The 16,364-nt window shown below is 46.6% G+C and overlaps 1 protein-coding gene across 12 annotated transcripts in view; it reads left to right on the top strand.

The window, feature by feature from the left end:
• The window catches only part of RGS6 (regulator of G protein signaling 6), a 629,677-nt gene that overhangs the window by 502,798 nt on the left and 110,515 nt on the right, over nt 1-16,364 (top strand). For all 12 annotated transcript variants that reach the window (XR_003120528.1, XM_025392585.1, XM_025392577.1 and 9 more), the window contains one exon: nt 14,139-14,189. Coding sequence is in view for 11 of the 12 variants with exons in the window: in XM_025392585.1 (XP_025248370.1) it covers nt 14,139-14,189 (51 nt within the window). In the remaining variant the exon portion in view is untranslated. The remainder of the gene's footprint in view (nt 1-14,138; nt 14,190-16,364) is intronic.

The following is a 16,364-nucleotide window of genomic DNA, read 5'->3' on the forward strand; positions in this document are numbered from 1 at the left end:
TTTTTTTTTTTTTTTTTTTTTTTTTTTTTTTTTTTTTTTTTTTTTTGAGATAGAGTCACTCTTTCACCCAGGTTGGAGTACAGTGGCATGATCTCGGCTCACTGCAACCTCCACCTCCCAGGTTCCAACGATTCTCCTGCCTCAGCCTCCCACGTAGCTGGGATTACAGGCACATGCCACCACGCCCGGCTAATTTTTGTATTTTTGGTGCAGACAGGATTTCACCATGTTGGCCAGGCTGGTCTCAAACTCCTGACTTCAGGTGATCTGCCTGCCTCAGCCTCCCAAAGCGCTGGGATTGTAAGTGTGAACCACCACCGTGCCTGGCAAGCTATGCTTATTACTTAGATTTCTAGCAGATAACATATAGTTATTTCCTAAAACTTTGTTCTTCATCTGAGCTGTTTTTGTCACTTTTCAGGGTTTTAGGGGGTGGGAACATATTACAGAAGCTATTAGGTGTATGAGTATAAGTTGCGGGCATACATGAGTGCTGTGTGTCTTGAGCCATGCACATGCGCAGGTGTGTATGAGTGAGTGTGAATGTGTGTGAGCATTGCATGCATGCATGAGTTGTATGTGTGTTGCATCTGTGCATGTGTGCAGGTGGGTTTGAGTTAGTGTGAGTGTTGCCTGCATGTGAGTTGGGCGTCCGTTGCATCTGTGCATGCATCCAGGTATGTATGACTATGTGAGTGTGTGCAGGTACAGCATCTGTGTTAATAAGAGACAGGCAATCACTGTGCACTGATATTGAGGGGTAGGGATTAGAGGGCACCTCGTCTATTTTGGAGGTGAAGGAGGGCTGGAATGAGAGGCTGAAGGAGTACAGAAGATGAAGGCAGGCCCCTGCAGGCCTCAGGGACCTAGTCTTCCTCCCCTCAGTGCCGCTTCCTCTCCCTGGAGGAACCAGAAAAGGCAGGTGTGGAGGTCTGAATTGCAGTCTCTAAAATCTCCCCTCGGTGTCACATAGCTGGCTTCAGTTTTCTCACCAGTCCTCCAAAGCCAGGCCTTGACCCCTTATCTAAATGTCCAAAGAACAAACTGGAATTAGGGATTTTAGAAGGAAAGAGTGGGGCAGGAAATGCACTCCAGGGCAGTGCAACTTGGTCACTGCCAGCTCCCCTCATGGGCAGAGGGCTGGCCTCTTGCAACTGACCAGGCACTGAGCACCATCCCAGGGCCCTTGCCAGCCCTCAGCAGGGCCAGGACACACAAGCCTTTGACCTCCTCCTGTCACTGCTGCTGCCATTCCTGTGTTGTGGTCATCACTCCTTCCGTGTCCTCAGACTGCGCAGCACTCGAGCATGTCCTGTGAAGACATCAGAGCAGAGGGCCCCGGAGAGCAGTGAGTTGGGGGTCTTTTGCAGTGCCCAAAGCAGCTGGCTCTCCCCTGAAAGATGGCGAGTGGGGAATAACGATGGTGCACCATCATTCTGCGTACCAAGCCCTTCTGGATGAGAGGCCCCGGCAGTGGAGGGATGGGGGCTGCCCAACTGGCATGGCCCAGAGGCCCAGCTCCTGGTCACATAGACTGACCTAGCAGTGCACCAGCTACCCGAGGCAGCCTGCGGGAAAGGTTTACTCATAGCAATGCTGGAACGCCACGAGGCCCAGCCATGAGGTTGAGAACTGGAATGGAGGGAAATGTTTGCATCCTGATGCTGGGAAACAGGAAATCAGTCCTCACCAACGCTGAGATGATTTCCCTCTAGTTCTTAAGCTTGGTTCTCTTTCTGCTTGACGCTTGACTCTCTGGTGTCTGGCAGAGAGTCTGATGTCTGGCAAAGTGCTTTGCCTATAGGTCATGCCCGAGCATGCTGGTGACTTCACCCTTCTAGGACTCTTTTCCATTTCATAGGGACTTGCTGTGAAACCCCATTTGACCTGGATATAAATGTTAGATGTCACAGAGTCCCGTTAGCATGGTGAGCTGCAGGCTGTTCTGCGTGAGTCCTCCTTGAGCCTGCATCCAATACCCACTGCTCAATCAATGTCTTTTCACTGTTTCCCGTTGATCCCAAGTGTGTCCTCCATGACCTTTTTCCTGACACTGGGTCAGCCAGAAGGACTCCCCTGTCTGTGTCCCCATCGCACCCCACGAATACTTCAGTCATAGCCCTTGTTACATTCTGGTACACCAGTTTGTTTAAGGACAGAGCCCTGTCTTATTCATCATTGCAGGTAAATGAATAAAAATGTTCAAGTCGTAATAATGGCAATAACAACAATAAACTCAACACTTACCATTGGCTATGTGCCACAGGACATAGGACTGAACATCTTACAGGTGTTATCCTCATGTCCACTCTCTCAGACTGCATGTCTATCATATTCTACAGAAACTGAAGGATAGAAGGTAACAGAGCTGGTGGGAGGGAAGCCTGGACTCATACCCAAGCCATGTGCCTCCTGGCCACTCCTATGGGAGAAGGAAAGCAAAGGGCTTAGCTGTAGCTGGGATGGAGGAGGAGGAATCTCAGGCTTCTCCTGATATTTTGCCTCAAGAACTGGAAACTGACCTGGGAGTAGATCCCACACTGAGGGAGAAGCCCCTAGACCGAGAAAGGATGGGCTCATCCATTTGAATGAAACAGAGAAGCTTGAAAGAGCCAAGGCAGAGCAATTCCTGAGCTGTCCAGGACTAGAAAACCTGCAGCGAAGGCCTGGGGAACAGGGGCAGAAAGGCTAGATTGTAAATTAGGAATCTCCACTAGGAGATCAGCTCCCAGACAGCTTCCGGTTTCGGCAGATGGAAGGGATACTTGATGGAAAATGAGGGAGGGTAAGTGCCAGAGACTGTGCTAAATGTCTTTGCCTGCATGTCCTCATTTCAAACCCTCATATAACAAAGTCTGAGGTAGATTCTAGGGCTGGCCGCATTTTGCAGATGGGTAAACTGAGGTTCAGAGCACTATACCCATAAGATCTTTGCTCAATAACTTGTGTGTCCCAGACCACGCTTGAAACCTGGTTTACTCACACACCCTGCTGTGCAGACCTCTTCTGTTCCAAGGTGGTGGCAGACTTCAGTGCGCTTTGCAAACTTTCAATCTCAGCGCATGCTGTGGAAGTGCTAGCAGTGTTACTGCACTAACCCTGTGGTTAGGCTGATCACATTCCTGGTGAGTAACTATGGCCTGCAGCCCTGGCATCTGAAAGATGACCCCTTGCCTCTCCTCTCCTCAAGAAAGTCTTAGCCCCCTAGATTATTTTCAATATAAAATGTTCATAAACTACTTTTCAGATTCAAATTTGCACAAATGAAGCGACCGTTAGACACCACTGGAAGGTAATAAAGCCCCCAAGCCTGCCAGCCCTCCCAGAAATATGCTCAGCTGCCCTCGAAACATCCGTCATGCTCTCTGGTGGGTGCTACTGGGCACCTGACATTAGATCACTTCTCTCCCAAAGCTGCAGCTCTGCTTATTCGATTTTCATTTCTGCCTTTGGATTGAGTGAAAGGCAGTCATCAGTGACAGCCACCCTCGGGGAACAGAAACGAGGTCCACAGTGGCAACGATCCTCCGTCTTCCTGCACTGAGGCCTAATCAATGTAGCCCATACCCAGCCTCCGTTTAATAAGCTGATTGTTGAGCTAAATCCCGCACGGTCTCCCCTTGCCCCGGACGCTTTTGATTGACAAAACTAATCTCTCCGCCACCCCCACATCTGCTGCTGCCCGCATCCTCTTGCAAATCATGTACTCGGCTGCTGACAATTAGATATAAGACTTGGGATTCGGACGCGGGAGGGTTATGAGGTTGTGAATCAATCGTGGGGGCTCAGGTGAGATAACAAACCAGGGGAACCCATCTCAGACACCTCGCCACAGCCCTCAGAGCCTCCTGGTTGATTTATGAGTTGGTAATAACCTCGCTGGGTCTCCTGGCCCCTATTATTTTTCATAATGCACAGGGAAGCTTTAAATATCAGAGAATGGTGAAGTGCACAGTCTGAGTGGGAGGGGAGTGGGAGGGGAGTGGGAGGGAGGTGGGCGGGGGATGGGGCCTGGGGGAGAACAGTGGCCAAGGGCTCCCACGCAGCTGATTGTCTCTCCTGCCTCATCTCCCCAGGCCTTCGCTACAGGTTTTCTAGTCCTGGGCAGCTCAGGAATTGCTCTGCCTTCACTCTTTCAAGCTTCTCTGTTTCATTCAAATAGATGAGCCCATCCTTTCTCAGTCTAGGGGCTTCTCCCTCAGCGTGGGATCTACTCCCAGGTCAGTTTCCAGTTCTTGAGGCAAAATATCAGGAGAAGCCTGAGATTCCTCCTCCTCCATCCCAGCTACAGCTAAGCCCCTCGCTTTCCTTCTGTGGGTCACCACGGGGTGCCGTTGTCATATACCGATGGAGGCCAGCAAGCCGATTTGGCCAACCTGGGAGAAGACCCCAGGGAGGTGGCCCTGGTGACCCCTGGTTTAGGACTGCATATGGCAGGATGCTTGAGGGATCACTGGACCCAAAATCGTATTTGCTGTGTCTGGATGTAATGCCTCCCACCTGTTCAAGACCATGTCAGAATGACTCAGAGGCCTGCCTGTTAAGAAGGGAAAATCACCCACTGGACAAAAGCCAGCCAAAAAGCGGGCTCACCCTGCAGTCTGGAAGCCAGCTGAGCAGCGAGGACAGGCCAAAGAGGTGGGAGGGGAGCAGTGAGTGTCTCTTTACCCAGAGGTAAAGAGCTCAAGACTTTACCTTTCTTTCTGCCTGCTGTCCTCTTCCCAGTGGCAGCCAGTGTTAATAAGGAAAAGGAGGAGGCTTTGAATTGCTACCTAATATTTGTTTAAGTAGTAATTTGTTGAGTTTTTGGTTTTTTTGTTTGTTTGTTTTTGTTTTTGTTTTTTTTTGAGACAGAGTCTCGCTTTGTCTGTTGCCCAGGCTGGAGTGTAGTGGCACGATCGGCTTACTACAACCTCCGCCTCCCAGGTTCAAGCAATTCTCCTGCCTTAGTCACCCAAGTAGCTGGGACCACAGGCACCCACCACCAAGCCCAGCTAATTTTTGTATTTTTAGTAGAGACAGGGTTTCACCATGTTGGCCAGGCTAGTCTTGAACTCCTGACCTCAGGGGATCCACCCGCCTTGGCCTCCCAAAGTGCTGGGATTATAGGCAAAAAGATATGATTTTTTTTTTTTTAAACAGTATCAGTGGATCAAAGGCCCTGAACCTTTCCTCTAAAGCAGTGTTTGTAAACTGCCTATATGATGTCTGGTACTAGATTGTATGATGTTTTCAAGGGCCACAAAAAAGTTGAGGAAAAATTTAAAACATATTGAATATACATTTGTGGGTGTTTATGTATTATGATGTATATTTGAATACAACTATCAATGAATAAGCATTCATTAGACCCCAACTCTGTACCAGATGTTTACTCCATGCCAAGGATAGAACTAACAGGGTCCCCGATCCCTGGGAGCTATACTTTAGTGGGCATTATGGGTTTAATTATGTCCTCTCAAAAATTCATATATTGAAGTTCTAAACACTAAAACTCCAAAATGTGACCTTATTTGGAAATAGAGTCATTGCAGTTGTAATGAGTTAAGGTGAGGTAATCAGGGTGGGCCCTAATCCAGTATGGCTGGTAGTCTTATTAGAAGGGGAAATTTGGGCCAGGCATCATGGTTCACACCTGTAATCCCAGCACTTTGGGAGGCTGAGGCAGGAGGATCGCTTCAGCCCAGAAGTTAGAGACTGGCCTGAGTAACATAAGGAGACCCTGTCTCTACAAAAAGTTAAAAAATTAATCAGCATGCTGGTACATGCCTGTAGTCCCAGCCACTTGGGAGGCTGAAGTGGGAGGATCAGGAGAGGCCTGGGACAGATTCTCCCTCACAGCCCTCAGAAAGAACCAACCCGTTCGACACCTGGATCTTAGCTGTCTGGCCTCCAGAACCATAGACAATAAATTTCTGTTGTCTAAGCCACCCAGTTTGTGATACCTTGTCGTGGAAGTCATAGCATACTAATATAGAAGAAGAAATAGACATTGATCAAATAATTACACTGTGGCTAATTCCAAACTGAGACAAATGCCCCAAAGAGAAAGAACCTTGTCCTCTTGAGGTTGAGAGCCAAAGGACCTTGAGCCAGTCTGGAGGGCAATGAAGGCCTTCCCGAGGGAGTTAGGGCTGAAGGATGTGTCAGAAGCAGCTAAAGCTGTGTTCCCCAGCCTTTTGGGCACCAGGGACCAGTTTCACGGAAGACAATTTTTCCATGGACTAGGGTCGGGGGGAATGGTTTTGGGATAATTCAAGTGCATAACATTTATTGTGCACTTTATTTCTATTATTATTGCATTATGACATATAAGGAAATAATTATACAACTCGCCACAATGCAGAATTAGTGGAAGACCTGAGCTTGTTTTCCTGTAACTAGACGGTCCCATGTGGGGGTGACAGGAAACAGGAATGGATCATCAGGCATTAGATTCTCATAAGAAGCACACAACCTACCTTGCATGCACAGTTTACAACAGGGTTCACGCTCCTGTGAGAATCTAATGTCACTGCTGATCTGACAGGAGATGGAGCTCAGGCAGTAATGTGAGTGATGGGGAGGGGCTGTAAATACAGATGAAACTTCACTTGCTCACCCGCCATCACCTCCTGCTGTGAGGCCTGGTTCCTAACAGGCCAGGGACCATTGCCTTTTGGGAGGCTGAGGACCCCTGAGCTAGAGGAAGAGGTAGGAGGAGAAAGGGAAGGCATGACAGGCCCAGGGAGTAGCAGATGCAAAGGCCCTGTGGTGCGATGGAGACTGTTGCATTCTGGGAAGGGAAAGGTGGTCCCAAGGCAGGAGAGGTGGGGGAAGAAGAAGAGGGTGTTGGGATGGACGCAACCAGAGCACCCCAAACCAGAAAGATGTTGACTCCATTACCTTCAACTGAATTACAGTGGGGTGAGGGCACCTGTTTTGCTTTCTGCCCTCACTTCCAGGAAATGTGCATCCTGGATCAGGGTCAGAAAAGCGGCCAGGCGGGGGTCCCAGTCTCCCAGTGAGGCCTCACCAGGCTAGTAGAGTTGTCCAGCCACAATGCCCTCCTCGTTTCCCCTTCTGTCCAGCTAGCTGTCTATTGGAAGATCCCAGCCTAAAAGCACCAGAAGACATTTTGAGATTCTCTAAGGCCTAAAATTTAAAAGCTGGTAAGTAACACAAGGATTCCAAGTTACTGCTGTCTCTCCCAACCACGCAGATGACTGGGTTAGACACTTGGCCGGTATGAGGTCCCTGAACATGGACTCTATGAGTAGCCAATGTGTATTAATATTAATGCTTATGACATGCCAGGCACTCTGCACGGGTTCATTATCCCTCACAGTCAAGGTGATGGGTCCCATTATTACTGTCCTCTTTTCTTTATTTTTGAGACGGAGTTTCGCTCTTGTTTCCCAGGCTGGAGCGCGATCTCGGCTCACTGCAACCTCCACCTCCCGGGTTGAAGCAATTCTCCCTGCCTCAGCCTCCCAAGTAGCTGGGATTACACGTGCCCGCCACCACACCAAGCTAATTTTTGTATTTTTAGTAGATTTGGGGTTTCACCATGTTAACCAGGCTGGTCTCAAAATCATGACCTCAGGTGATCCACCCACCTCGGCCTCCCAAAGCGTACTGTCTTCTTTTCACATGAGGCAATAAACACACAGGGCCAGCAGATGACTTGCTAACAACCAGCTCGTTTCAGCAAAACCATGAAACAGGCATTGTAAAAAGAGTTTCGTATACCTGGCCTTATTCTTTTTTTTTTTTTTTTTTTTTTTTTTTTGAGGCAGAGTCTCGCTCTGTCGCCCGCAGGGGCTGGAGTGCAGTGGCCTGATCTCGGCTCACTGCAAGCTCCACCTCCTGGTTTCATGCCATTCTCCTGTCTCAGCCTCCCAAGTAGCTAGGACTACAGGCGCCCGCCACCACGCCTGGCTAATTTTTTGTATTTTTAGTAGAGACGGGGTTTCACCATGTTAGCCAGGATGGTCTCGATCTCCTGACCTCATGATCCGCCCGCCTCAGCCTCCCAAAGTGCTGGGATTACAGGCGTGAGCCACCGCACCTGGCCACCCGGTCTTATTCTTAACTAGACAGCACTTCCCCCTAGCTGACATATGAAGAAATGGAGATCAGGGCAGGTGGTGGGTAAGGGACCTGTCCAGGTTCCCACAGTTTGTAAGTGATACCCCATGATTTGTTCTCAAGTGTGTCTGACTTTATAAATGCCACACCTTATTGTTTCCTATGCTTGGTAAGCAAGTGAGTGTGAAATTTGCCACACTTTTCCTTGGAAAAACTCAAGCCCATTGACCAAATAATACTACTTGAAAATGACACTGAACTTTTCATGACTGTGTTTCTCCCACCTGTGTTCCCTTCTGTCTTACTGCCAGCTACTCATTGTGCTCACCCTCCAAACCCAGTGTAACATTTCCTCTTAGTTAAGCTTTCTCTGCCAGCTGATTGTTGCATTTTTTTTTTCAACTAAGGCATAAAAGAAAAAAAAGAAGATCTAAGACTGTAAGGATTGCCCTACTTAGAATATCCTTCCATTCATTTGCAAAATGGAGATAATAATAAGCTATTTACAACATAGGATTAGTATAGTAGGATTATTCCAAAGCCTGGAATATAGAAAGTGCTCAATAAATTATTAGTTCAATAGCTAATAATACCAATTATTATTATCACTAAATGCCTCTGTTTCAGGAAAAAACTGAATACATACAGATTATCAGTTTTCTAATTGTTTTTTCTTTACAATACTTGGAAAGTTATTCAGAGTTAAGAGACACAGAATGGTATAGTGGAAATAATACTTGGCATGAAATTGCCTGGATTCCAACCTTGGCTCTAAATCTATAGTAGCCTGTGGTCTTGAGCCTCTCTGGGCCTAATCTTTAAAATGGATATAATAATTATTGTATCGGACACAATTATTGTCAAGATGGCATGTGGTAACAGGGTCAAGTGCCCAGTTCTGGCCTGGTACACCATGGGCACTCGGGAAGTGTCACTCCCCCTTCATAAGCATTGGCCTGCGTGTGACATCTATGTGATAAGGTGGCCTGAAGCTGCCCTCCCCACCCAGAGGCCCAGCAGAGGCCTGGCAAGAATGTGAAAATCCAATGGACCGAGTCATAACCTTAACTGAGGAGTATGGCTACTTCACTCATGGCAGGAACCATCTGATCATTCATATGGCTCCAGAAACGTTTTACTCAAAAGAAAGTGTCTTTCCCCAACAGTCAAGATTGATAATTAGTTTATGAATTGCTTCATTTATCAGTACTATGATGTACTGTATAATCCACCAGGTTTCAAGTTACTGGAAATTTGCAGGTGATGGGAACCAGTCTTTTTATCAACTTTGCATAATCTGATCTGGGTTCGGATTGATAGAATGCTTTGGGAAGAATTGGAGGAGTGTTTCATACTAGGATCTCCCGCGGTTCTGATGCATTAATGGGAGGAAAGTATCTCTGTCAAGTGCTACAGTTTTTGAGGAGCTTAAAACACCTGAAGACAAAGCCTTGAATTTTATGAGTGTCTGCCTGAAACCAGAAACAGAAACCCCTTACCAGCTTACTCAATAGAGTTAATTCAGCATGGAAAGGCACCAGGAAAAGATCACTATGTCTTACTGTCCCCCGAGTAAATAAGCTAACAAACACAGAGGAGAGGTGCAGGTTGTCACCCTTAGGCCAAGACTCTGGGTGGACAGCCCTGTCAGAGTCTATAAAGGTCACTCTGAGGCTCCAGGAGTGGCAGATGGCCAGAGAGTGGCCAATTGGAGGCACACTATTGAGCCTCAGGATTGAGCCTTCCACTGTTAACCCCTCAGGAAAAAGACAGCTTTGAGTCTCCTGACCCTTTCCCCAGAGAGCAGGAAATGACCAGGGCTTGAGGATAGCCAGAGGCCGTCCAGAGTTACCCATAGCATCTCCACTTTGGCCTCAGAGGCCACCTCTTTCTTCTCTCTATGCTCTTTAAAATAAAATTATTTTTCTAGTGTAAAAGTATTATATGAATGTTCTATGAACTACAAAGAATACAGACATGTAAAGAATAGAAATTTCCCATTATTTGATGCCTCCCCCTCCCCAAAGTAACCTAAAGTTAACAATTTAAATCTATATCCAGAATTTTTCTTCTCCATATTTATAGATGTCTACACATATATAATTAATACAACATAAATATTTTATAGTACACCCTGTTCTCAAGATGCTTTTCCACTGTAGTTGTTTAATAAATATTTATTGCATGAATGAGCCATAATTTATTTATTCAACCGCCTATTAGAGGCCTTTTGGTTTGGTCCCAGTCATCTAATAAACATGATTTTAAATATAGAAGACATAATTGAAATACATATAACACATATAGAAACATAACCCATAACTGCATATCATAAATACATCCTTAAATATACTAATAAAATATGCATGCAATGGAGAGGTGTTTTGGGTGCCCTCTGGTGTATTTCGTGGATATCCCTGGAATATATATTGATAAATCAGCCTCAGAAAGAAAGCTTCCAGACCGTGTTTTAGGATCTGTAGGAATAAAGGGTGGCCGTCCTGCATTTGTCATGTTGTTTCAACATAGCATTTGTTATGTTGTTTTATTGACTTTACGTCCTTGGCAAAGCGGCTTGACTAAGATAAGATCCAGAAACCGATCATGGTAACAAGGCAACAATTAATTTTAGACAGAACAGAAAAGGAATCTGCTTCAGATTCTCTTTAGAACAGGAAGGAAAGGGTGATTGTGGGTTAGTGGGAAGGAAGGAAAGAGGCAAGAAAGGAAAGTGAAAAACGAAGAATGGAAATGCTTTCTCCTGCTGGGGATTTGGATGTTTGGAGTACTCTTGTCAGATGCTACAGCGTAATCATTAAATGTTTTAAAGGATGCAACATTATGACAGATTTCCCTTTCTGACTTGTTCCTGGGGGTGAACACACAATGGTTTACTCCCTGCCACAGGCTGGAGGCTTGGCCGCTCCTGGGTTGGTCCAAGGAAGCCTGGAATATCCAACGCCCTTGAGAGTGAGCGTGTCCCCTGTCTCTAGGTGTTGCCACTTGTGCTGAGATGAAGCCTAGCAAGCACTGCCATGTGGCAGAGTGGATGCCACTGCAGATGGAGTGCAGTGTCCCAGGCAGCCGGGACAGCCGCTCAGCCCTTGCCTGGGCCTGAGGACTGTTGCATCAGCCCCCAGATGAGATAGCAGCTGTCCTGGTGGCTGAACCAGGGAAAAGAAACTCCACTCGGTGGTCTCCACGGAGCTAGGGAAAAAGGAAATGGGTTTTTGTGATTTTCCCTTCTTTAGAAACAAAAGTGCTTAAATGTGATCCTTTAGCTCTGTCAATGCAAACCAGGGCCTGGTGGACCGGGGAGAACAATTAGGCCAAAGACTGAGCACAGGAAGCCAAAAGGGGGTAGAAACCCAGACAATGGTGCTGAGCCGGGGGTTGGGGTGGTGGGGGGAGCGGATATGATAGCAAGGAAGGAGTTTCAATGTGAATGAATACTAATTAGTGACATGGATATTAATGATGACAGTAATTAACAGGGGAAAGGAAGGGCTGTCATTGTCCCAGGGTGAGTAATCAATCTTGGCAGGTGATAAATAATGGTTCGGCAAGCTCAGCAGAAAGATAATCCGCAGGCCTGGGGGAGAGCTCGGCTAATGCAGGAAACCTCGCAGTTTCTAGGCAACCCACTAAAAAGAACTTTTTTTTTTCTGTTTTGAGACGGAGGCTCACTCTGTGGCCAGGCTGGAGTGCAGAGGCATGATCTCGTCTCACTGCAACCTCCTCCTCCCCTGTACAAGCAATTCCCCTGCCTGAGCCTCCCAAGAAGCTGGGACTACAGGCACATGGCACTACGCCTGGCTAATTTTCTGTATTTTAGTAGAGACGGGGTTTCACCATATTGGCCAGGATGTTCTCGAACTCCTGACCCTGTGATCTGCCTGCCTCGGTCTCCCAAAGTGCTGGGATTACAGGCATGAGCCACTGCACCCAGCCAGAACTATTTTTCTTTTGAGGAAAAAACAGGTTAGAATCTCTCTCCCACCCCCAGCTTGGGGCTACAGTTCTTATTTGATTTCTGCTTTGTTCTTCATTTCCTGGGACAAATGTTGAACTTGTAGAATTTGGAGGAAAGGGACACACAGGCACATGTACACACGCCTATTCATTCTCTCTCTCTAAATACAAATGAATAGGAATGTTTTTGATCTAAAGTTTAACTCACAGATGCCGTCCAGGAGCAGTAAGAGTGAGGAGAAGCCTAGAAGTGCTGCCTTTGAGGTTGACGCAGGGAAACTGCAAAATTGCAAGGCTGTGTCGGTGGAACTGGAGCACACAGGAGGACCAGGATGGCCCTGGGGGTCCCACTGTGCAGGGTTACTTCACCTGCCATGGACCCAGAGAGAAACCAAATGTCTAGGCTCGCTGTCCCGTACCAGTCCCACTTCTGGCCACCAGTCACATATCTAAGAAATCTGCTCTCTGGGAAGAGGGCAATCCTCATGAAGCCCCTCGGCTGGATCCCCAGGCCTTCAGCCAGGAACCAGCCCAGGAGAGTCCTTGGCACATCCCCTCCCTCGCACCAAAGCCTCAGACCCACGGTAGGACTCTGATATCTAGAAATGTCTTCCCTTGCAGGCTGTGTTCCATCAAACAATTCAGAGGTGACAACGTCACACCTTCAATGGTCTGCACTGGTTTAAAATGAGATCTTTGGGTGGCAAAGGTAGGTTGACCAGAAATTCAGAACCTTCCAGAAAACTGGACTTCTCTACTCCCACGTACACAGTGCTGCTCTCAGAACATCGTTTGTGGGTCATATTTTCAAAGAGAGGCAGACAGAAGAGAACATATTCAGAGGATTGGGAACATATGGTGAGGAACCCCAGTCCAGGCCATGCAAGGAAGCAGCTGAGGGACCGGGCCTGTTGCACTTGGAGGGAGGACGTCGCTGGTATGCTGCAGGACTGTCCAAATAGCTGAAGGGCTGTCGCACAGAGTGGTTAGGTTGGGGTTTGTGTTTCTATCATCAAAGGGCAAAACTGAGGCCAAAGGGAGGAAGTCAGAGAGGGGCAAGTTTCTTTTCAGATAAATCAAGGCTGATTTAACTGGGTCAGGCTGGGTAGGGGGAAGTTTGTGAGTTCCCAGGTACTAGGCATTCTAAACACAGGTTACAGCATCTCTTGTCCAGGGTGTTGTGAATGGGACTTGTGTATTGGCTAGGGTTGGAGTAGACAAGCTTTAAAAGTTACTTCAGACTGTTAAGATTTATATTCATTAAGGTAATACTAGTTACCAAAATAGCTAAGTCCCACATTTCAGGGGCTGAACACAACAAAGTTTATTCCTCATCAAGTCAGAGCCCCACATGGGCATAATGTCCATGGCTGGAACCGTGACTCCCTCCCTACTGTGGCTCTGCGTTCCCCCAGGTCTTCACATCCAGCCAGCAGATGGGATTGAAAGGGCCAGAGCTATGGAGAGCCACGTAGGAGTTTTTATGGTCCAGGTCTGGAAGTGGCATATGCCGTTTCTACCCACATTCTATGGGTAGAACTCAGTCCATATCTAAGTGCGGGGAAGTCTGGAAATGTAATCTAGCTATGGCACAGTGAGGAGAGGAAAGAGGTCTTGGTGAATACATAGACGTTTCTGCCACAAATGCAGGGGCACATTCATTCAGGATAGGCCTGTGCCAAAAGAGATGAGAGTTTTGCAAGAACCTATGAGGTCACCTGTGTTGGTCAGCCCTTGTAATTGACGGTAGGGAGCTGAAGAGGCCTCCTTCTTCAAGAAATGGTCTGGGGGCCAGGCATGATAAAGCTTCACCTAGCATGTCTCGGGAAGTCCTCTATAGACACTGCCTAGAAATGTGAATATAAGCTCATCCTGCATCATGAGAAGTGAGTGTTTTTTGGACGAGAATGGAATTGTAACTACGGAAGTGTACTGAAGAATGGAAAGGGTTGGTTAGGACAAAAAAAAGTGTTCATATTATCCTGCTCTACAGTGTGGACAGATTGGAATTAGGATTCTCTTAGGTAAACATGTTTCTTCTGCCACAGTGTTAAACACCCAGGAGGTCTTCAGCTGAAACTGCTTTGTCGTTGCAGGTACTGACGTTGTGCAGTGGCTTATGAAGAACCTTTCCATTGAGGACCCAGGTACTTGACCTTTGACCCTGCCCTTCTCTCCCCTGGTATCAGTAAACATCCCATAACCAAGTTCCAGACTGGATTTTCCTACCCTCCTGAGAGCTGGTCTTGTAAATGTGAGTTCCAAGATGTGGAATCACCCTATTTACAAACAAAATTAATTTATTTTCTCCTGAATATTTGTCTGTAAATTTAAATCACGCTTTGAGGAAATGAGCAACTATTTAGAATGCCAAAGAGCCCAGTACAATAATGTGTGTGAAATGAGTTGAATTCTCGTTAGCTGCAGCAATTAAAGATAAGTTGTAGCACTGTCACTGAACAGCCTTCTAGAGCCAGCTCTTAAAATTAGATTGCCTGATCCACAATTAAGATGTTTAATTATTTGCTAAGACTCCCTCTGTTTTCTGCTTCTGCAAGAAGTGAAGGAATGATGTTTTTTTCAACTCTAATTGTGCATTTCAATTAGGAAGTCCTTACCAGGAAAACGACAACAAAACCCTGGCCAATAAAACAATTTCCAAATCTGTCCTCCCACCGGAAAATAGGCAGCAAAATTTATTTTCACAGCGTAATTAGGAAATGGGGGGGAGGGGTGTTCCAGAAAAATAAAAATTCGAGATAAGTAAAGCTTATTCCCCTGTGCTATTAGTTAATACTTTTCTGAATTTATTACATACTCCTTCGCCTTGATTAAGTGAGTATTCTTGATGCCTGAAGGTCACATTTATAAAGATCCACTAATACACTCTGATGTTCTTAATGGACATTGGCGTGATTAAACTTATCTGCCCCAAATTAAATGGCCCCGAACCACAATGCTTTTTGAAGATTTGTTTCAAGTACCCATTCTGGATCTGTGATTTCCTGCGGGAATCAGTGTGTCAGCTTGGCACTCCTGTGTTTTAACCCAACATTTCTAATCTACTGTTGCCTGCAAAACAATACAGTTTCTATGCAGTTTAATTATATACAGTTGTTAGAACTCTGAGTGCCAGAAAAGCAGATCATTCATAGAAGTGACCTGAGTCTTTTCACCCGCTTCATTAGTGGCTACGCTCACAACTAGCGAAAATTCTTAACTGTAGTCAAGTTCTTGATTCACGGGGGAAAAACTGTAAATGCTAACCCTATGTAAGGGATAGAACCCAAAGCCACTCCCTATATGTTGTCCCTGATGCAGCCTGGACCTCTGAGTCCTCTGGAAAGCCTGGACTGGATCAGCATCTACCTGTTTAGTTACATGTATTTAAAGTCAGTATTTCCTGTGATTATAATGCTAAACTAAGGAACGTATTTCCTCATGGCCGCCTTTTCTCTTCCAAGAGCACTGGCTTCTTTGCCTCCTAAAATAATCATTGTGTTCCTGACATATATTTTATTATTACTATAATGAGAACCCTAAAATGGCTAGCAGTATGTGAGAATGAGCTTCAGGAATCCTCCAGCCCTGGCGTGAGAAGCTTCTGTGAAGAGTCCTGAATGATGAGAGTTATTTCTATGAAAATCTCTTATACTCTGATGCCCTTGGGAAGACACCATGGTATTGGGGCCTGTTTGGGCTTCTGAGAAGTGGCTGAGGAGGAGCGGAGCTAAGAACAATTTGTCAACTGGGAATAGAAGGGGGGAGATGAGGCAAACCAAGGCCTTGGGAAACAGCCAGATCCAGCGTCTGCCCCTCTCTCGTTTCTTCTTCCCATCAGCCAGTTTCCTGTGGTTATTTTTTGTTTTTTGAGGCAGGGTCTCACTCTGTCACCCAGGCTAGAGTGCAGTGGCACGAGCATAGCTCACTGCAGCCTTGACCTCCCTGACCTCCCTGAGGTGGCTATCTTCCACCTCAGTCTCCCGAGTAGCTGGGACTACAGGCTCGTACCATCACACCCAGCTAATTTTTTGTTTTTTTTTTTTTGTAGAGATGGGATCTCACTGTGTTATCCAGGCTGGTCTTGAACTCCTGACCTCAAACAATTCTTCTGCTTTGGCCTCCCAAAGTGCTTGGATTACAGGTGTGAGACACCGCACCTGGCCCCATAGCCCATGTCTAAGCAAAAACATTTTTGCTCAGAGAATGAAGGTAGAGTCTTAGCTCCAAGACTGGTGGTATGAAAGTCACCTTCCTACAGGATTTTGTTCTTTCTCCTATGGGGAAGGAGCAGCTGCTGATGACGAAACTTCTGTTCTAGC

The sequence above is a fragment of the Theropithecus gelada genome, chromosome 7b, assembly GCF_003255815.1.
Source record: "Theropithecus gelada isolate Dixy chromosome 7b, Tgel_1.0, whole genome shotgun sequence".
NCBI classification, from domain to species: Eukaryota; Metazoa; Chordata; class Mammalia; order Primates; family Cercopithecidae; genus Theropithecus; species Theropithecus gelada.